The 23,225-nt window shown below is 39.1% G+C and overlaps 2 protein-coding genes across 17 annotated transcripts in view; one reads left to right on the top strand and one right to left on the bottom strand.

Moving 5' to 3' along the window:
• Positions 1-23,225, top strand: part of LOC101164771 (inverted formin-2) — a 53,515-nt gene that overhangs the window by 14,523 nt on the left and 15,767 nt on the right. The window lies entirely within an intron of this gene.
• Positions 923-11,809, bottom strand: LOC111947076 (TRIO and F-actin-binding protein-like). Of its 16 annotated transcripts, XM_023953037.1 has the most exons (22): positions 11,572-11,807; positions 10,452-10,569; positions 10,207-10,369; positions 9,866-10,058; positions 9,588-9,659; positions 9,130-9,201; positions 8,663-8,734; positions 8,195-8,266; positions 7,727-7,798; positions 7,260-7,331; positions 6,792-6,863; positions 6,324-6,395; positions 5,857-5,928; positions 5,389-5,460; positions 4,921-4,992; positions 4,454-4,525; positions 3,987-4,058; positions 3,519-3,590; positions 3,051-3,122; positions 2,584-2,655; positions 1,866-1,971; positions 923-1,324 (listed from the first exon to the last, which is right to left on the bottom strand). In XM_023953037.1, exons 1-22 carry the CDS (start codon positions 11,596-11,598, stop codon positions 1,059-1,061), a joined length of 2,025 nt encoding a protein of 674 aa, XP_023808805.1. In that variant the 5' UTR covers positions 11,599-11,807; the 3' UTR covers positions 923-1,058. The 16 variants fall into 16 exon arrangements, with proteins under 16 accessions (XP_023808805.1, XP_023808812.1, XP_023808813.1 ...); XM_023953044.1 differs by lacking the exon at positions 3,519-3,590 and having other exon boundaries at positions 11,572-11,809; XM_023953045.1 differs by lacking the exon at positions 6,792-6,863 and having other exon boundaries at positions 11,572-11,809.

Raw genomic sequence — 23,225 nt, 5'->3', positions numbered from 1 at the left:
ACACCTACAGGTTACTGTGGTTTGCAAGGACATTTTTCAGAAACAAGTTTGTTGGTTAATTATAAGGACCCCACTTTCTGTCTTTTCTACCAAGAAATTAAATACTTAAAAAAATCTATTTTGGGTCATAAAACAAAGAAATCACTTCAAATTTAGTTTACACGCAACACAACCAGAACTGTAGCTATCTGACTTTATGCATACTTATGAGGACATGTATAATTAGGTTATTAAGTCCCGCCTATGACAAAAACAGACATTTCAAGGACTATGAACATTGTAAAGACAATGGCTTTAATGCTCCAAAGGAATGCACCCCAGTCCATTGTGGGGTCAAACACAAATGCCTTTTATCATATAAACACTGCAATGTCAACATTCTGTTTGGGGAATATACTACTCACATTATCCCAAGCTATTCTGGAAAAAAAACAAGGACACCACTGGAGTGAATTTAAATGCCAGGGCTTTGGTAAAGAAAATTGAAGTTATTGATATACATCCACTATATACATTTATTCATAATCAAAAAAATGACTGGAAACATGTGTAACTTAAAGTCACACATTATTGTAAACTTTGTTCTAGTAAATAACATGATCATTCCAGTGGTATGTTTCTTGTGCTTCAGTGTCACATAGCACTCATTTATACTTCAGAGTTGTGCAGAAACAGCTAAAAGAAACTTGCTGGCTATTATATCATGAAGGATAATAAGGCTTAAAATGTCTTGGTTTCATAATAAATATGCATTTCTTAAGTTCTTACTTGTGATTTAAATCAGTACATTTTCTTGTGAACAAGCTGACTGTGCACAAGCCCTGTCTGGCAGGAAACTGAACGAGAGCCCTGAAGATTATATTCATTCTGTTACTTTAAATTGTAAATACATTTTTATATATAGATGAATGAACACAAAAAATCCCAATCTGGCACTGAACAGCCAAGTTTATTTTGAACAATGGTGAAACAGATCATAAATGTCTCCTAACTTTTTGGCCACCTGTCTTCTCTTCAACAAACTTGTAACATATATTCTTCAAACTATGCTTATTCATTCAACAGCTGTTTTCCTTTTGCTGTTTTTTCCTTTTTTGAATCAGGCCACGATTTCTGACAAAGTCTATTATGTTTTGGACTGGGCGACTAGCTAGTGTAGGATGCTCACCACTCCTACACTGTTTGATTTCAACAACAGTAGCCAGCTTTCCATTAGCAATGTGTTCCTGGAAATGCCTCATCACAGCTGCAATTTCTTTGGGAGACCATGGACGTTTTTGCTTTCTACGTGGATCTTCCATCTCAGCATAATTTTCAGGGAGGGCTACAAAGAGGGAGGGGTTTAGGGGATATGAGAGAGAGCGAGAGAGAGAGAGCAATTAATTAATTGATCAAGACTAAATTAAGACATTTTTCACTGTTTTACTGTGCTAAACTATAAAAACAAGAGCTTCAACGGAAGCGTCCCATCTTCAGAGTTGTCATCAGTTGGTTGTATGTGACGTACTTAAAAAACAGCTGATTGTCACTGAGCCGGAGTCACCTGTCAGACTTAAAATTTGTTCTGTAACAATGACGGCTCTTGTCTAACATGTTCATTTGCATTCTGTTAAGTACAATTAAGAAAGCAAGAAAATGCCAAACTTATTAATTTTAGAGCAGAAAAAGAATTACAAATGGAGCAAAATCTGGTAAAATATCTAGAACTGTCTTTGACACGTTTTACAATGACCTGTGTTTTTGTGAACATCATCTACAGACATGTAATTATTTATTTCTTAACTGTCCCCTTAAAAAAGACAACTCCATTAAAGAAATTTTTAAGTGACCATGTACGAAGTCCAACTTAAACGAAAAATACTCACCTTTATATTTGACACAAATCCATTTCCTGGCACTTAAGGGGCCATGACAGAATGCACATTTTTCAAATGATGAAGCTGATGAAGAACCCACTTTATGTTGGAAGCTCTGCAAAGAGAATGAAACATTTTGTTATTTACTACAAACACTACAACTTCCTATAAAAAAGTAACATCTCTGTGTAGCATGCCAAATTTGTAATTTGATTATATTTTTTGAAAATCTATTTTTCTGTTTTGAAATTCTTTTATGAAGAGTAATACCTGTGGTTTGCCTTTTTATCAGATGTAAAAAGTTTTGGAAAAATGAATAAATGGACCTGGTAATTTAACCATATTGCCATGCAAAATTCAAAAATCTGTCTGTAGTATCCATCTACAGTACCTATCTGTGTGTGTGTGTGTGGAGGGGCCTTCCAAAGAGCAATGTTGAGAAAAGGTATTGAGAGAATCACTGCTTGACAAGATCCAAATGAACAATGACCAAAACTATCACCGAGTCCCCTCTAACATGTACACCAGACAGTAACCTACATTCAAGGGACTGTTACATTTACACATGGACACGTAAGAATCAGATGATTACACCAAACAGTCCCCACAATGTCTGTGTCATACTACACCACTTTGCAGGGACTGTGTCTACTCCTGTCACTATAAATTACAAAGACAGCATTTTCTGTATGTGTTGTCAAAAAAACCAAAACACATTAATGATCACCTGTTTCTCATCTGGGAGTGAGGTCGATGCAATTGGTGTATCGTTATCAGCAGGATGTCTGTCTTCTGAAATCTTGGAGTAAACACAAAAAAACACAGACATTAACAGCAATTCCACAATACTTTACCTACTTTTACAAAAATAACTCTTGGGAGGGGCCTTCCACAGAGCAATGTTGAGCAAAAGTATTGAGAGAATCACTGCTTGACAAGATCCAAATGAACAATGACCAAAACTATCACCGAGTCCCCTCTAACATGTACACCAGACAGTAACCTACATTTAAGGGACTGTTACATTTACACATGGACACGTAAAATTCAGATGATTACACCACACAGTCCCCACAATGTCTGTGTCATACTACAACACTTTGCAGGGACTGTGTCTACTCCTGTCACTATAAATGACAAAGACAGCATTTTCTGTATGTGTTGTCAAAACAACCAAAACACATTAATGATCACCTGTTTCTCATCTGGGACTGAGGTCGATGCAATTGGTGTATCGTTATCAGCAGGATGTCTTTCTTCTGAAATCTTGGAATAAACACAAAAAAAGCACAGACATTAACAGCAATTCCACAATACTTTACCTACTTTTACAAAAATAACTCTTGGGAGGGGCCTTCCACAGAGCACTGTTGAGCAAAGGTATTGAGAGAATCACTGCTTGACAAGATCCAAATGAACAATGACCAAAACTATCACTGAGTCCTCTCTAACATGTACACCAGACAGTAACCTACATTCAAGGGACTGTTACATTTACACATGGACACGTAAAATTCAGATGATTACACCAAACAGTCCCCACAATGTCTGTGTCATACTACACCACTTTGCAAGGACTGTGTCTACTCCTGTCACTATAAATTACAAAGACAACATTTTCTGTACGTGTTGTCAAAACAACCAAAACACATTAATGATCACCTGTTTCTCATCTGGGAGTGAGGTCGAGGCCTTTGGTGTATCGTCATCAGCAGGATGTCTGTCTTCAGAAATCTTGGAGTAAACAAAAGAAACACACAGACATTAAGAGCATTTCCACAATACTTTACTTACTTTTACAAAAATAACTCTTGGGAGGGGCCTTCCACAGAGCAATGTTGAGCAAAGGTATTGAGAGAATCACTGCTTGACAAGATCCAAATGAACAATGACCAAAACTGTCACTGAGTCCTCTCTAACATGTACACCAGACAGTAACCTACATTCAAGGGACTGTTACATTTACACATGGACACGTAAGATTCAGATTATTACATTAAACAGTCCCCATAATGTCTGTGTCACACTACACCACTCTACAGGGACTGTGTCTACTCCTGTCACTATAAATTACAAAGACAGCATTTTCTGTATGTGTTGTCAAAACAACCAAAACACATTAATGATCACCTGTTTCTCATCTGGGAGTGAGGTCGATGCCTTTGGTGTATCGTCATCAGCAGGATGTCTGTCTTCTGAAATCTTGGAGTAAACACAAAAAAACACAGACATTAACAGCAATTCCACAATACTTTACCTACTTTTACAAAAATAACTCTTGGGAGGGGCCTTCCACAGAGCAATGTTGAGCAAAGGTATTGAGAGAATCACTGCTTGACAAGATCCAAATGAACAATGACCAAAACTATCACCGAGTCCCCTCTAACATGTACACCAGACAGTAACCTACATTTAAGGGACTGTTACATTTACACATGGACACGTAAAATTCAGATGATTACACCACACAGTCCCCACAATGTCTGTGTCATACTACAACACTTTGCAGGGACTGTGTCTACTCCTGTCACTATAAATGACAAAGACAGCATTTTCTGTATGTGTTGTCAAAACAACCAAAACACATTAATGATCACCTGTTTCTCATCTGGGACTGAGGTCGATGCAATTGGTGTATCGTTATCAGCAGGATGTCTGTCTTCTGAAATCTTGGAGTAAACACAAAAAAACACAGACATTAACAGCAATTCCACAATACTTTACCTACTTTTACAAAAATAACTCTTGGGAGGGGCCTTCCACAGAGCAATGTTGAGCAAAAGTATTGAGAGAATCACTGCTTGACAAGATCCAAATGAACAATGACCAAAACTATCACCGAGTCCCCTCTAACATGTACACCAGACAGTAACCTACATTTAAGGGACTGTTACATTTACACATGGACACGTAAAATTCAGATGATTACACCACACAGTCCCCACAATGTCTGTGTCATACTACAACACTTTGCAGGGACTGTGTCTACTCCTGTCACTATAAATGACAAAGACAGCATTTTCTGTATGTGTTGTCAAAACAACCAAAACACATTAATGATCACCTGTTTCTCATCTGGGACTGAGGTCGATGCAATTGGTGTATCGTTATCAGCAGGATGTCTTTCTTCTGAAATCTTGGAATAAACACAAAAAAAGCACAGACATTAACAGCAATTCCACAATACTTTACCTACTTTTACAAAAATAACTCTTGGGAGGGGCCTTCCACAGAGCACTGTTGAGCAAAGGTATTGAGAGAATCACTGCTTGACAAGATCCAAATGAACAATGACCAAAACTATCACTGAGTCCTCTCTAACATGTACACCAGACAGTAACCTACATTCAAGGGACTGTTACATTTACACATGGACACGTAAAATTCAGATGATTACACCAAACAGTCCCCACAATGTCTGTGTCATACTACACCACTTTGCAAGGACTGTGTCTACTCCTGTCACTATAAATTACAAAGACAACATTTTCTGTACGTGTTGTCAAAACAACCAAAACACATTAATGATCACCTGTTTCTCATCTGGGAGTGAGGTCGAGGCCTTTGGTGTATCGTCATCAGCAGGATGTCTGTCTTCAGAAATCTTGGAGTAAACAAAAGAAACACACAGACATTAAGAGCATTTCCACAATACTTTACTTACTTTTACAAAAATAACTCTTGGGAGGGGCCTTCCACAGAGCAATGTTGAGCAAAGGTATTGAGAGAATCACTGCTTGACAAGATCCAAATGAACAATGACCAAAACTGTCACTGAGTCCTCTCTAACATGTACACCAGACAGTAACCTACATTCAAGGGACTGTTACATTTACACATGGACACGTAAGATTCAGATTATTACATTAAACAGTCCCCATAATGTCTGTGTCACACTACACCACTCTACAGGGACTGTGTCTACTCCTGTCACTATAAATTACAAAGACAGCATTTTCTGTATGTGTTGTCAAAACAACCAAAACACATTAATGATCACCTGTTTCTCATCTGGGAGTGAGGTCGATGCCTTTGGTGTATCGTCATCAGCAGGATGTCTGTCTTCTGAAATCTTGGAGTAAACACAAAAAAACACAGACATTAACAGCAATTCCACAATACTTTACCTACTTTTACAAAAATAACTCTTGGGAGGGGCCTTCCACAGAGCAATGTTGAGCAAAGGTATTGAGAGAATCACTGCTTGACAAGATCCAAATGAACAATGACCAAAACTATCACCGAGTCCCCTCTAACATGTACACCAGACAGTAACCTACATTTAAGGGACTGTTACATTTACACATGGACACGTAAAATTCAGATGATTACACCACACAGTCCCCACAATGTCTGTGTCATACTACAACACTTTGCAGGGACTGTGTCTACTCCTGTCACTATAAATGACAAAGACAGCATTTTCTGTATGTGTTGTCAAAACAACCAAAACACATTAATGATCACCTGTTTCTCATCTGGGACTGAGGTCGATGCAATTGGTGTATCGTTATCAGCAGGATGTCTTTCTTCTGAAATCTTGGAATAAACACAAAAAAAGCACAGACATTAATAGCAATTCCACAATACTTTACCTACTTTTACAAAAATAACTCTTGGGAGGGGCCTTCCACAGAGCACTGTTGAGCAAAGGTATTGAGAGAATCACTGCTTGACAAGATCCAAATGAACAATGACCAAAACTATCACTGAGTCCTCTCTAACATGTACACCAGACAGTAACCTACATTCAAGGGACTGTTACATTTACACATGGACACGTAAAATTCAGATGATTACACCAAACAGTCCCCACAATGTCTGTGTCATACTACACCACTTTGCAAGGACTGTGTCTACTCCTGTCACTATAAATTACAAAGACAACATTTTCTGTACGTGTTGTCAAAACAACCAAAACACATTAATGATCACCTGTTTCTCATCTGGGAGTGAGGTCGAGGCCTTTGGTGTATCGTCATCAGCAGGATGTCTGTCTTCAGAAATCTTGGAGTAAACAAAAGAAACACACAGACATTAAGAGCATTTCCACAATACTTTACTTACTTTTACAAAAATAACTCTTGGGAGGGGCCTTCCACAGAGCAATGTTGAGCAAAGGTATTGAGAGAATCACTGCTTGACAAGATCCAAATGAACAATGACCAAAACTGTCACTGAGTCCTCTCTAACATGTACACCAGACAGTAACCTACATTCAAGGGACTGTTACATTTACACATGGACACGTAAGATTCAGATTATTACATTAAACAGTCCCCATAATGTCTGTGTCACATTACACCACTCTACAGGGACTGTGTCTACTCCTGTCACTATAAATTACAAAGACAGCATTTTCTGTATGTGTTGTCAAAACAACCAAAACACATTAATGATCACCTGTTTCTCATCTGGGAGTGAGGTCGATGCCTTTGGTGTATCGTCATCAGCAGGATGTCTGTCTTCTGAAATCTTGGAGTAAACACAAAAAAACACAGACATTAACAGCAATTCCACAATACTTTACCTACTTTTACAAAAATAACTCTTGGGAGGGGCCTTCCACAGAGCAATGTTGAGCAAAGGTATTGAGAGAATCACTGCTTGACAAGATCCAAATGAACAATGACCAAAACTATCACCGAGTCCCCTCTAACATGTACACCAGACAGTAACCTACATTTAAGGGACTGTTACATTTACACATGGACACGTAAAATTCAGATGATTACACCACACAGTCCCCACAATGTCTGTGTCATACTACAACACTTTGCAGGGACTGTGTCTACTCCTGTCACTATAAATGACAAAGACAGCATTTTCTGTATGTGTTGTCAAAACAACCAAAACACATTAATGATCACCTGTTTCTCATCTGGGACTGAGGTCGATGCAATTGGTGTATCGTTATCAGCAGGATGTCTTTCTTCTGAAATCTTGGAATAAACACAAAAAAAGCACAGACATTAATAGCAATTCCACAATACTTTACCTACTTTTACAAAAATAACTCTTGGGAGGGGCCTTCCACAGAGCACTGTTGAGCAAAGGTATTGAGAGAATCACTGCTTGACAAGATCCAAATGAACAATGACCAAAACTATCACTGAGTCCTCTCTAACATGTACACCAGACAGTAACCTACATTCAAGGGACTGTTACATTTACACATGGACACGTAAAATTCAGATGATTACACCAAACAGTCCCCACAATGTCTGTGTCATACTACACCACTTTGCAAGGACTGTGTCTACTCCTGTCACTATAAATTACAAAGACAACATTTTCTGTACGTGTTGTCAAAACAACCAAAACACATTAATGATCACCTGTTTCTCATCTGGGAGTGAGGTCGAGGCCTTTGGTGTATCGTCATCAGCAGGATGTCTGTCTTCAGAAATCTTGGAATAAACAAAAGAAACACACAGACATTAAGAGCATTTCCACAATACTTTACTTACTTTTACAAAAATAACTCTTGGGAGGGGCCTTCCACAGAGCAATGTTGAGCAAAGGTATTGAGAGAATCACTGCTTGACAAGATCCAAATGAACAATGACCAAAACTGTCACTGAGTCCTCTCTAACATGTACACCAGACAGTAACCTACATTCAAGGGACTGTTACATTTACACATGGACACGTAAGATTCAGATTATTACATTAAACAGTCCCCATAATGTCTGTGTCACATTACACCACTCTACAGGGACTGTGTCTACTCCTGTCACTATAAATTACAAAGACAGCATTTTCTGTATGTGTTGTCAAAACAACCAAAACACATTAATGATCACCTGTTTCTCATCTGGGAGTGAGGTCGATGCCTTTGGTGTATCGTCATCAGCAGGATGTCTGTCTTCTGAAATCTTGGAGTAAACACAAAAAAACACAGACATTAACAGCAATTCCACAATACTTTACCTACTTTTACAAAAATAACTCTTGGGAGGGGCCTTCCACAGAGCAATGTTGAGCAAAGGTATTGAGAGAATCACTGCTTGACAAGATCCAAATGAACAATGACCAAAACTATCACCGAGTCCCCTCTAACATGTACACCAGACAGTAACCTACATTTAAGGGACTGTTACATTTACACATGGACACGTAAAATTCAGATGATTACACCACACAGTCCCCACAATGTCTGTGTCATACTACACCACTCTACAGGGACTGTGTCTACTCCTGTCACTATAAATTACAAAGACAGCATTTTCTGTATGTGTTGTCAAAACAACCAAAACACATTAATGATCACCTGTTTCTCATCTGGGAGTGAGGTCGATGCCTTTGGTGTATCGTCATCAGCAGGATGTCTGTCTTCTGAAATCTTGGAGTAAACACAAAAAAACACAGACATTAACAGCATTTCCACAATACTTTACCTACTTTTACAAAAATAACTCTTGGGAGGGGCCTTCCACAGAGCAATGTTGAGCAAAGGTATTGAGAGAATCACTGCTTGACAAGATCCAAATGAACAATGACCAAAACTATCACTGAGTCCTCTCTAACATGTACACCAGACAGTAACCTACATTCAAGGGACTGTTACATTTACACATGGACACGTAAGATTCAGATTATTACATTAAACAGTCCCCATAATGTCTGTGTCATACTACACCACTTTGCAGGGACTGTGTCTACTCCTGTCACTATAAATTACAGAGACAATATTTTCTGTATGTGTTGTCAAAACACATTAATGATCACCTGCTTCTCATCTGGGAGTGAGGTCGTTGCAATTGGTGTATCGTCATCAGCAGGATGTTTGTCTTCTGAAATCTTGGAGTAAACAAAAAGAAAGTAACAGACATTAACAGCAATTCCACAATACTTAACTTAATTAGCAGACCGGTGTAGTTCATCTACCACTGTCACTATCCACCCTAGTACTAGTTGTTAGTATTTATAATAATACTCACTTAGATAATAACAGTTTTGTCGGCTTTAATATTTTTCCGCTTTGTGAAGTTCTATTTTATATTTACCTTCATTCTCCATGGCCAGTCTGAGTCTCCATTGTTATAAGTAATCGCTTCCTTTGGTTTAATGTCTTTTGTTGCAAAAACACATAAATGAGGATGTCCTTTCACCGTGACCGTTTTGATTTTGCCATTTGGGTTGATATGGTCATCATTGACCAGTCTTCCCAATGAGCCATCCTCTTTCGCTGCATCAATACTGAAATTAGAAAAATTCCCATGTAGAAGATTGCTTAACTTTAAATGAAATGACTATTTCTTATTTCAGTAGATAAGACTAGCATTTTTTCATTTTGTGTGCCAGTAACCTTACAAATATGTGTATCAATATATCATGATTTACATACCACAGCTGTTTTCCATTGTAACAAAACTCAAACATGAAGACTTTTAAGCCTTTGTGGTACAGTTTAACTCTCCTTTCATACTTCTTTTTTTCCATCAAATCCCCTCTGTATTCAACAAGAAATTCTCCTCGTTCTAAGTGTCTCTTTGCAAACACTACTCGACCTAACAGAAGAAGTAAAAATGTAAATCACAATATGTATTTAAAAGAAGTACTTTTTTAAATCTTGAAATCTTTGCAACTCACCTTTGAGAGAGTTAATGAATTTCACGTCCAATCCTTCTCTGTCCTTACCCCTGGATGCATAGTATACCGCTTCATCCTTGGGTTTTACTCTTATTCTCTGGGGTCTCTGGACTCCTTTCTGTTATTATCAAAATATTTGGATTTTAGCAAACAGACAAACACTTTTAAAATAATATCTATAACACAGGGGTGGCTAACCCTGATCCTCCAGAGCCTCAACCCTGACTTCTTTCCAGCTCTCTCTGGACTGCTTGATGCTGACAAACCTAAATCAGGTGTGTTCATTCAATCAGTCAGCTAATCAACAGCAAGCTGGTTAGGGAAACTGGAAAACAGGCAGGGTTGAGGCTCTTGAGGACCAGGGTTAGCCACCCCTGATCTAAAGCATAAATTAATCCTGGTTTGAGCAGTCCAGGTTCTGGGGTTTCTGAACAGGATCTGGTCTTAGGTGGTCTCAGTCCGCAAAAATGTAGTGGAATGTTCCTTCAGTGCCCTCACAAATCGGAAGCTGTAAATAGGACACTAAGCCTCATTTCAAATAGCCACACATTTTTAAAGGCCCTACCAAGTATTTAACTCCTACAGCAGTAACATGCTTCCTGAAATTACCATATTTTCACGACCATGAGGTGCAATGGGTTTTAGGGTGCAGGCACGTTAAAACAAACCAGTAAAACATATATGCTAGTTTGTGTTTTAAAAAGGCAGCAGGAGCAAAAATGAGTTGGTTGTGATTTATGTTTTCAGTCATCAAATCAGCATCTAGAAATCCATCAAAGGCCTCAGAAAAGTGCAAGCAGACACATCTTTAACCTTTCCTACTTTGTATGCCCCCCCCCCTCCTTCTCTAAAAATGAGACCTTCTGCCGCTTATTAATACAAATAAAATGTTATGAAAAAATATGTGCGTGGGTTATTTAACTGACAGCAATAACATGCTAGCTGACAGCAACATGCTAGCTTCTAAACCGCTAGCTTGTTGTTTTACAGTGAACAAAAGCAAAACTTTAACTTTAACAAGTCTCCCCAAAAAAGGACAATAAGGAGGGGATCAGAACGCTTTCAGACTTTAATTGGGTACAATTTCTGTACTTTGAACGAAGCAAGTTAAAAAGCTTACCTTTCTGTTTTCACCAGACCCCTCCATTACTCCTCATGGTCCTCTTCGAATGATCACGTGAAGTACGTGTGGTATGTCTATCTCATCAGCTCATTGGCTGATGAGAAGTCAGGTTTATTAACCCTGCGCGTGCTCCTGTCTTTGAAAAGGTGCCGCTAATGTGTGTGAAGGAAAAGAGGAGAGCTATGGTGGCCCTGAAGTGCAAATCATTTAACAAATCACTTGATACAAAAAAAATTTTTAAATCACGACAATTTAAAAAAAAAAGTTAAATAGCAGTATTACATTTTAAAAACAAAACAAAATTTTAGAAAACTAAAATTTGTATTTTTTTTTTAAATTGCTGGTTCTTTAGAAGAAAAAAAGACTTTTTTTTTTAACCTGCTTCATAAGCCTTATTGGTTGCAAAGGATGTTATAGGGAGTGGAAGAGTAGCTGTAATTACTGCCTTAAGAGTCTGATGATCTGGAAAACCACATCCAGTTTTAGGCACTGGCAATACGGATGATGGCCCAGGGCGCAAAATGAAGGGGGGCTGCGCCGGCGGCTGAGCCCATGTAAAATAATATATGTACCACTATTAGTTTACTTATGTCACAGAGTTTGTAAGAGCATGAAACCTGGCGGTGCCCCCACCCTGCAGCTCCGCGCTCTCCTATCTTTGAGAAGTGTGAAGAAGGAGAAGGGGAGAGGCGTGGGGTGAAGGGCGCACGGTGAGCACGGAGCGCTGCTGCGTTTGCGCATGCGCAAAACCTGGTCGGATAATATTCAAGGGGGGCGACGGCCGCGGCTCAGTGTTTGATGAAAAAATAAAAAACAGCGACAGCGCCGACATGTAACAAATTGGCGCCCCTGGCTGCAGCTGCACTCGCTCCTGCTGGAAATGTGTGATGAAAGGGGGGGGGGGGGGGTGTGACATTCTGTAACCTGAATTTTAATAAAGATATAAAAAAATCACACTTTTTTGGGTTAATTTTTGTGTGAAATGCCCAAATAAAGAATGGGAACACAAAACAATGTTGTCACTAAGGTGACAGTTGGTTTAGTCGACAGACTTGATGCTTTCGTGAGGACATTTATTGCTAAATGCCAAAAACATCTGAAATATGGACAAAGTTGACGAGTTTGCATCAAGGAAGGCTAGAAAGGCTAGGTTTACTTAGTGTTTTCTGTTCTTAGTGTATTGGTACTGCAGTTATATTTATTTTAGCGTGTTATTAGTGTGATAAAAGATTTGTGCTTTATAATATATATTTTATATTATTTATTTAATATTGTGTTTGATTAAATATTTTCTACCTTACTGTATTTTTGCCATGCTGATGGTCTTTTATTTTTTATGTTCTGATAACTGTTATAATGGGGTGCAGAATTCTGATAAACATCTTTTTTTAAGTCAATTTCTTAGTTTCAATTTAATTCAATAAAAAACTTGTACAACTCCAAACAAGTTAGTTAATGGTCATTTAATCAATACTGCAGTTTAAAAGGTTCATATGAGATTTGGTTTATTTTGGAGTAGTTTTTAGTGGCTCCAGGTGTACCATTTAAAATTTTACAGCTTTCTTAACAGAGTTGTTGTTTGATTTTTTAAGCTGTTGTTCAGAAATGTTTCTTTGCCAGTGAAAACAAATTATGTTGACATGAGCATTGTAATAATGGATAGGAAAATAAGCAAAATTGTTTCATAGCAGTGCTATATATTTATTACAAACTTAACGTGAATATGTTTTTCAATATCAAACAAAGAAACAGTTGTGGATTTTACTTGATGGGCTTCTAGTAAAGTACTTCTGCCTGATAATAGTTACACTTACATCAGTGAGGCATGACACACAAGCTCCTGCTAAGATCATTGCATCTGCACAGCTGATCCACATCAATCAATAGAAACCCTGAGGACAAACTATGAATTTGCAATTTCTGATTTTTTATTTTATTTACATGGATCCGGATGAATACCTAGTCTCTCGTACGGGAGTAATGATGTCCATGTAGGGAAAATAGAATGGTCTGACCTGACTGAGACAGATCTTGATCAGTATTTTGCTCTGTCTGAAATGCCGAAATACCAAAAGATGTTGCAACATGTCAAAATATTAATTTCTGACCAAGGTGCTGAGTTATGTTCTTTGTATGACAGCATTGTGGAGTCACTCATTACCTCGAGTGACCTGCTCTGTGAGGCCAAGATGTACAAAATCAAGCCAGGCTTGAATGAGTATGTGGAGGAACTTCATGGTGAAGCGAGAAGAGCGTTCAAGGCTTGGGTTGAATCAGGCAAAATTAAACATGTATGGCCTGCAGACTCTACCCACCCTTGCCCTCGCCGCCCGCCTCTAAGCGCCACCGACCATGTCGCTTTCCGTCTCTTTGCACCATTGCCATCCTCGCCACCCACCTTTGACCAAGGCTGGTCAAAGCTGCATGTGACAAATTGATGTAAAAAAAATATTTTTTTTCAAAATGGCGGCTTTTCTTTGGGATTTATCTTCATAGCAACAATTTTATGTTTTGGTCGCCTGGGGATCCTGAACAGATGGATATAAGTTTTACATGAATCGGAAAAGTAAACAAGTTAATGTCCTTAGCAATAGAGGTTTTTTGCTAATTACGCCCACATTACTTATATGTTCGTATCCCCTGTTATTACAATTGTTTAATTCCAGCTACGGATGCATGCATCCCATTTTCTTTATTTTTCTTTTTTTAACTTGTTTTATATATATATATATATATATATATATATATATATATATATATATATATATATATATATATATATATATATATATATATATATATAAAAAACGCCCCTTTCACCCTCTGCGGGTGGTTTCTCCTCCAAGCTCGGGTCCTCTATATAGGCCCAGGAGCTTGAGGGTCCTGTGCAGTATCTTAGCTGTTCCTAGTACTGCGCTTTTGTGGACTGAGAGGTCTGAGGTCTTTCCAGGTATCTGTTGCAGCCACTCCTCCAGCTTGGGAGTTGCTGCCCCGAGTGCTCCAATTACCACAGGCACCACTGTCACCTTCACTTTCCAGGCTTTCTTCAGTTCTTCTCTGAGTCCCTGGTATTTTCCAGTTTCTTATGTTCTTTCTTCCTGATGTTCCCATCGCATGGCACTGCCACATCCACCACAACAGCTTTCCTCTGTTCCATCCTATCAGTCTGGATCTGGAAGTCCCACAGGATCTTTGCCTTGTCATTCTCTACCACCTTCGGAGGTGTTTCCCATTTTGACCTTGGGGTTTCACTCCATATTCTGCACACATGTTCCTGTATATTATTCCAGCCACTTGATTGTGGCGCTCCATGTATGCTTTACCTGCCAGCATCTTACATCCTGCAGTTATGTGCTGGATTGTTTCAGGCGCCTCTTTGCACAACCCACACCTTGGGTCTTGTCTGGTGTGGTAGATCTGAGCCTCTATTGCTCTGGTGCTCAGGGCTTGTTCCTGAGCTGCCAGGATGAGCGCTTCAGTGCTGTCCTGTAGGCCAGCCCTTTCTAGTCATTGGTAGGACTTCTTGATATCAGCCACTTCAGTTATGGTCTGGTGGTACATCCCATGTAGGGGTTTGTCCTCCCATGAGGATCTGTCCTCCAGCACTGTATCCTCTGTTCTCCATTGCCTGAGACATTAACTGAGCACACTGTATGTTGGGGCCTTGAGCTTGATGTACTCATGGATCTTGGATGTTTCATCCTGGATAATGGCTTCTACCCTCACTAGTCTTTGTCCTCCGTCCTTGCGGCTAGCATACAGTCTCAGGGTGCTGAATTTGGGATGGAACCCTCCATGCATGGTGAGGGGCTTCCGTGTTTTAACATCCGTGGTCTGTATCTCTTCCTTTGGCCATCTTATTATTCCTGCAGGGTATCTGATAACTGGCAGTGCGTAGCTGTTTATTGCCCAGGTCTTGTTCTTGCCATTGAGCTGACTTCTCAGGACTTGCCTTACTCGTTGGAGGTATTTAGCTGTTGCAGCTTTCCTTGTTGCCTGCTCCAGGTTGCCATTTGCCTGCGGAATTCCAAGGTACTTGTAACTGTCCTCAATGTCTGCTATTGTTCCTTCTTGGAGTGAGACCCCTCCCGTGTGGACTACCTTGCCTCTCTTTGTCACCATCCGGTTGCATTTCTCGAGCCTGAATGACATCCCAATGTCAGTACTGAAGATCCTGGTAGTGTGGATCAGGGAGTCAATGTCACGCTCACTCTTAGCATATAGCCTGATGTCATCCATGTAGAAGAAGTGACTGATGTTGGCCCCATTTCTGAGTCGGTATCCATAGCCAGTCTTGATTATTTGGCTGAGGGGGTTCAGACCTATGCAGAACAGCAGTGGGGACAGTGCATCACCTCGGTATATCCCACATTTGATGGACACTTGTGCAAGTGGCTTCCTATTGGCTTCAAGGGTGGTTTTCCACAGCTTCATTGAGTTTCTTATGAAGGCTCTTAGACTCCTGTTGATATTGTACAGCTCCAAGCATTCAGTGATCCATGTGTGTGGCATTGAGTCATAGGCTTTCTTGTAATCAATTCAGGCTGTGCACAGGTTTGTGTGTCATGACCTGCAGTCTGGAGAGTTGGTGTTTGGCTCCTCTGGAGTCTCTGCCAATGCCCTTCTGTGTGTTGCTCATGTATTGATCCATGTGCCCATTTGTCTTGGTTCCAATGATGCCTGACATGAGCTTCCATGTTGTGGACATACAGGTTATTGGCCGATAGTTGGATGGGACTGCACCCTTTGAGGGATCCTTCTGGATTAGGATTGTTCGCCCTTCCGTTAACTATTTGGGGTGAGTCCCATCTCTTAGCAGCTGGTTCATTTGCGCTGCCAGGTGCTCGTGGAGTGCGGTGAGTTTCTTTAGCCAGTAGGCATGTATCATGTCAGGGCCCGGTGCTGTCCAGTTCTTCATACCTGAGACTCTTTCTTGGATGTCTGCCACTGTGATGGATACTGGATTCTTTTCAGAGAGGTGCATATATATATATATATAAATATATATATATATATATATATATATATATATATATATATATATATATATATATATATATATATATATATATATATATATTTATATATGCACCTCTATTTCTAATGTCCACATGCAGAAAACTGTAATACGTAACTTTAAAGAATCAGACAGGATTGGTTATATACAAACAATTCAGAAATATATATATATATATATATATATATATATATATATATATATATATATATATATATTTCTGAATTGTTTGTTTTGATTTTAGTTTAAAATGTTGCATCTTTTTATAACACGTCCTTTACAAAAACCATCATTATGGGGTCCTTCCTGGTGTTAACCAATCAGAATCACTCAAATAATACACGTGTGTGAATTATTCATGAGGTGATGCATTACCGGGATGTGTCAATAGGGGGTGCTATCACAATACACAAATCACACACAAACTCAGTTTTTTTGTGAATTATAAGGTCATCCCCTAAAACTTTGGATTCATGCGTTTTAGACCTACTTAACCACCCTCCTAATGCTTTTCCATGTCATTTATTATGAGGACATGGGCTATGTCTTCATAATACAAAATGTCCCATTTGTGTGGTGAGTAAACTGGAAAAATGTCCTTACAAACCATAGTAACAAACACACACCCACACACACCCACACACACACACACACACACATACACACCCACTTTCTCCACCAAGAAAACAGTGATAAGCTAAACGCTTTCTTATTAAATGCACAATATGTACATCCATCTTTGCAAAAGTTTGGAGGTTGTTTTTGTGCTGAAACACAGACACTCTGCCGATGCCGATTCTAGGATTACGTCATAAAATGGGCGAGTGGAAACATTCACTAAAAAGACAGTTTCACCATGTTACACAAACAAAAAGGGTTCAGAAGAAATTTCAATGAAAGTAAAATGCAAAATACTCCATTGAAAGTGTAAAAAGGAATGAGGAAGCTGCCAATGTGTCTCCAGTGTGTCTGTGAGGCAGAAACTCCACATTTAAAAAAAGTTCATCTGCTGAAGCAGCTGTTTAAAGCTTCCAAAGGTTTTTCAAGAAGTGGAACATCATGAAAATGTCAGTTTTCTTATTTCATAAATCATATCAAAACAAAAGCAGAAGAATTTTCCTGAATGAGACAAATGTTTTGATACCAGAACTGGTGAAATAGTTTAAAGTCTGACGGAGATTAAAGAAGCCTAACAGGAAACTGACAGTGGAAAGAGAACCTAAGAAGGTTTTTCTACACTTTTATAGAATTTGTGCGACAGACTGGATAACTGAGCAGCACCGGGGGGCAAAAACTGATTTCTAAGAAAACCTTGTCTCTCATTTAGTCTAAGTTAATTTTATTTCTACTTAAATCTATATGGCACAAAATCAAAATACAAACCAGAAATATGACTTGACAAAAAGGAAGACTGAGGAGAGAAAAACTATATCTAAGTAGTGATTAACTACGGAGCCCGTGTCCTGACATTAAGATATAAAAATATATCTTGTTCCCACAGATTATTATCTCGTTCGCACGAAATACTATTCCGTTCCCACAAGATACTATTGCGTTCCCTCAAAATACTATTCCGTTCCCTCGGAATGATTAAGTCGTGCGAACGCAATAATTAATCCGTTCGAACGCAATAATTATTCACGTCATAAGTCATTTACGCGGATATGCTCTCTGTACGCCGGCAAAAGCCGCTTTCAGCGGTAACTTCAGTGTCCTTGTGACCCATATTCGTTCAAAAAAGGAACATAAAAAAAAAAGATCACTTTATTACTGTCTCAATGAATATAAGAAAAATATCAAAAGATTTATGATAACTAGGCTGCTTTGTCATACGATAGCTCCTGCTAGGCTGCTACTAGCTCCGCCGCAGAGCTCTTTGATGTATGCCGGCATTTGGGCAACTGGCTGGTCGGTTGACAGACAGCTGATATTGTAGTTTTTAGGGTCGAATAAGAATAATAATATTCAGGACTTGTTTTTTATTAACTTTAGCAGTCAGTTGCTTTACATTCGAAGGCTATTAGGCTACATGCTAACTGACAAGCCGATCATTTATCCTGTTATTAATTTATTTCTGTCTGTGTGTGTCTCACTACATTGCATTGAAGACACGGAGGATGTTTAGAGAACAGATTTATTTATTTTAAAAAGCACAGAAGCATCCATCGTATTCACGTTCATTCACATCTGGTATGCACTCCGTCATCTTGCTTGCCAATCATTGGTCTTGTTGTTAAACCTTGGTCACAGGGACACGGGGATTGGCCAATGATTTGCCGCTAAGCATTCTGGGAAACGTGACGTACTGCTATTGTTGTTATGCTACGAGCTAAAGGTAAGTGCATTAGGCGAAAAAGCCAGCTTAATATGATATTTTTCAGATTTTCATCGAGACAATAAGAGATCGTCATTGTCACGTGATGTTTCCTCATAACAAGTAAAAATGTAAAGTATCAAGTACAAGAATTTGTTTCCTGTTTTGTTTCTTCAGACACATTCCAGACGTTCAAGTTTAATCCATGTCTTCCTTCATTTTTGTCATGCTCCTATACGATACCCTCACTATGCAGGTGTTTGTTCTGCATTTTCACTCAGCTTTCAATTTTTAAGTAACTCAGCTGCTTTTTATTAGTTACGGAGCCCGTGTCCTGACATTAAGATATAAAAATATATCTTGTTCCCACAGATTAATATCTCGTTCGCACGAAATACTATTCCGTTCCCACAAGATACTATTGCGTTCCCTCAAAATACTATTCCGTTCCCTCGGAATGATTAAGTCGTTCGAACGCAATAATTAATCCGTTCGAACGCAATAATTATTCACGTCATAAGTCATTCACGTGGATATACTCTCTGTACGCCGACAAAAGCCGCTTTCAGCGGTAACTTCCGGATCTCTGTGACCCATATTCGTTCAAAAAAGGAACATGAAAAATAAAAATGATCACTTTATTACTGTCTCAATGAATATAAGAAAAATATCAAAAGATTTATTATAACTAGTCTGCTTTGTCATACGAGAGCTCCTGCTAGGCTGCTACTAGCGCCGCCGCAGAGCTCTTTGATGTATGCCGGCATTTGGGCAACTGGCTGGTTGACAGACAGACAGCTGATATTGTAGTTTAGGGTCAAATAGGAATAATAATATTCAGGACTTGTCTTTTATTAACTCTAGCAGTCAGTTGCTTTACATTCGAAGGCTATTAGGCTACATGCTAACTGACTAGCCGATCATTGATCCTGTTATTAATTTACGTCGTAGATTTACAGCAGATACCTTCACATTTCTGTCTGTGTGTGTCTCATTACATTGCATTGAAGACACGGAGAATGCTTAGAGAACAGATTTATTTATTTTAAAAAGCACAACAGCATCCATCGTATTCACGTTCATTCACATGATGATGATCTGGGGTACGCCCCCTGTCATCTTGCTGCAAAAGCCGCTTTCTGCCGCTACTTCCGTGTCTCTGTGAGCATTCAATAGGGGTAAAAATAAAAGCAAGAATGGCACGTGATGGTGTGTATGAGCATCAACGCAAGTAATGGAAGTTACATATGTGTTGAGCGCCGCTCCGATCTTTAATCCGCCTGGTGGATAGATGAAGAAGACTCCGGGACAGGATCAACTTTAGCCTCCTCTAGGCATATTTATTAACCATTGAGCACGGAACAAGAACGTCTCTCTCGTACATCAGAGCACATTCATTCAGCGAGTGATGTCATCAACCCTCGACACAGAGATACAACAATGACTCACGGGAACAGAAGTGACTCATGGGAAATGGAGTAGAAAGAGTAAGAGTGAAATAGTTTACATATAATACTTAACACCCCCACTCGCTCTTAACTCTTCATATTAACCATAAACAAAAAACAGTTTCCTCTTTTCTTGGAAAACATATTAAAGAACTTTTGCACGTCTAGGTGTCACACATTTCTTGCGCAAATCTCTTCAGTTTTGATTTGGTGGCTGGTTTTGTCATTACATCAGCTACCATTTGCTCTGTAGGGCAATATTCTAAAGTTACCTTGCCACTCTTTACAGTTTCCCTTATGTAATGATACTTTATGTCGATATGTTTTTTGCCAGGGCAATAGTACCAGTGTTATCCTCAAACATGTTTGTCTGATTGTACTGATATTTATCTATACCATTTAGCAAATGCTCCAATTAAATGCATTCCTGTATGGCTGATGCTAAAGCCATATATTCAGCTTCACAGGTGGATAATGCCACTGTGGGTTGTTTTCTGGTCTTCCATGAGATGAAAGAGCTTCCATCGCCAAGGCTGATGCAGTATCCAGATGTGCTGCGTCTGTCTGCAGTATCTGACGCCCAATCTGCATCGCAGTATGCCTTCAATCCTAAATTTTCTGCATTTTGTTTGAAACACAATCCATGTTTTGCTGTACCTTTAAGGTATCTGAACACGTGTTTCACTGTGTTCCAGTGTTGTTCTGTTGGCTCAGAAAAATGCTGGGATAGCTTACTAACCACAAAACTAAGATCAGGTCTAGTACAAGTGGATAAGTATATTAAGCTTCCCACTGCTTCTCTGTATTTTCTTGCATCTTTCAGTTTTTCAGCATTTTCTGAAAACACAAGTTTTGACTCACATGGGGTTTCTCTTGGCTTACAGTCTTACATTTCAAACCTTTCCAGTAGTTTATTTACATACATTTCCTGTGACATTTTGTTTTCACTGTCTGTCTGCTCAAAATCTATTCCTAGAAAATGTTTCAGCCTTCCCATGTCCTTCATCTTAAACCTCTCAATTAGCATCTTTTTCACACTTTCCAGAACATTCTCTTCGTTTGCTGCCAAAATTAGATCATCAACCCATATTAAAAGAATGACCAGGTGTTAGCTCACCTTTGCACTAATAGTTTGCATGATTGAATGAATGAAAGATTTCACACTAGTTGGTTTAAAGTCATAGGTATGCGTTCGTGAACACTATCTGTTTTGTGTACATGTTGACATGTGGACATTTTTGCAGCTAGCAGGTGTGTTGATAATATTTGAGTGTGTGTGAACAGGCCCCGCCCTTTTTGTACTACATTTGAACCGTACCGTAATGATAAACAACCAGTAAACTTGTTGCTTTATGCTGCTTCATGGTCTTACCCCCCTTCCCCTCCTATTATCACCCTCCTACCCCCCCCCCCTCTCTCTAACGTCCCTCTCTCTTCTTCCCCTCTTTCCTTTTCCGTCCGGTCCAACACCAAAGATTTTCAAACATGATTGAAATTAATAAAGTTTGGCCTCAATTACAAAAGGGGTTTATTCAGTCATACCTTTGGTTTGTCTGAAGATTAATAACCCCTCTTGTTAAAATAAAATATGTCCAACACAAGAGGCCCTCAGCTCTCATCTGTTTGCCTAGCTGTTGGACAGGACAAGTTTAAAAAAAAAAAAAAAAAAAAAAAAAATAAAGAAGAATGACCTTTTCATCCTTTTTCTGTTTTGAATACACACAGTTATCGGCTGAATTTTGTTCAAATCCATTCTCGATTAAACATGCATGTAACATTGCATTCCAGTTTCTCCCTGATTGTTTTAAACCATAAAGAGTTTTTTGCAACATACACACAAGTTTTTCACCAGTCTCCGACTTTCTCTCGTAACCCTCTGGCTGTTCCATATATATTTCACAGTCTATGGGTGCGTGTAAATAGGCTGTTTTGACGTCCATCTGATGAAGAATGCTTTCTGCATAAGTACTCTAACACTCGTCATGTCTGCTGTTGGTGAGAATGTCTCTTCATAATCAATTTCTGGTCTCTGGCTGTAACCTTTTGCAACAAATCTTGCTTTGTATTTTTCTGATCCATCAATGTTTCTTTTACGCGCATATACCCATCTACCCCCCACTGTCTGTTTGCCTGTTGGTAAGTGAGTGAGTTTAAAAGTGTCGTTCTCAGTGAGTGATCGCATCTCTTCATCCATTGCGTTTTTCCACTGTTTTGAGTTTTTGGATGTCACTGCCTCTCTGAAGTTTTGGGGAATGTCTCAAACTGCTCTATAACAGGAGTCTATGCATACCTGCATTTTGTCCACTGTCTTATCAGTCTCAAAATCCTGTAGATGAACCGGTTTCTTTCTGATTCTGGGTGGGTTCCTTCTGCCTACAGTCTCACTGATTTCACCTGGTTGTGCATGTTGACTCTGTTGAGGTAAAGTTTCAGAAACATCATCCCGACTTGGTTTGTTTTCTGTATCTCCATCGTTATCATTTTCAGGAACCTGAGGATGTATGTATCCAACATCATGTTCTGTGTACTTCTCTGGTGTCTGACTTTCTTTTTCTCTGGTAGTTTTTCTAGTGAATTTCACTAACCTGTGTTTCTGAATCTTTTCTGTTTCTGGATAATACACCAGAAGAGCTGGACTGTTTTTGTCATATCCGACGAAAATGCCTGGTTCACATTTTGAATAGAGTTTTTCTCTTTTCTTGTTTGTAAGCCAAACATTCAGATCCGAATTTTTGTAGTTTGGATACGTTTGGTTCCTTGCCTGTAAACAGTTCATGCTGTTTTCTTTGTGCGTCTGTTGTAGCACCTGTTTCTTACATAAGCTGATGTCTGTATCGCATAGTTCCACAACTTATCCGGTAGCTTGTTCTCT

Source organism: Oryzias latipes, chromosome 24 (genome assembly GCF_002234675.1).
Source record: "Oryzias latipes chromosome 24, ASM223467v1".
In the NCBI taxonomy this organism is placed as follows: domain Eukaryota; kingdom Metazoa; phylum Chordata; class Actinopteri; order Beloniformes; family Adrianichthyidae; genus Oryzias; species Oryzias latipes.
This window is presented reverse-complemented; position numbering and strand designations above follow the sequence as displayed.

Coding starts and splice junctions, on each gene's coding strand:
- LOC111947076 (XM_023953037.1), bottom strand. CDS start 11,598: ATGGAGGGGTCTGGTGAAAACAGAAAG. Junction 9,660..9,865: donor ACTGGCCATGGAGAATGAAG/GTAAATATAAAA, acceptor GTTTACTCCAAG/ATTTCAGAAGACAAACATCC. Junction 8,267..8,662: donor CACTCCCAGATGAGAAACAG/GTGATCATTAAT, acceptor GTTTATTCCAAG/ATTTCTGAAGACAGACATCC.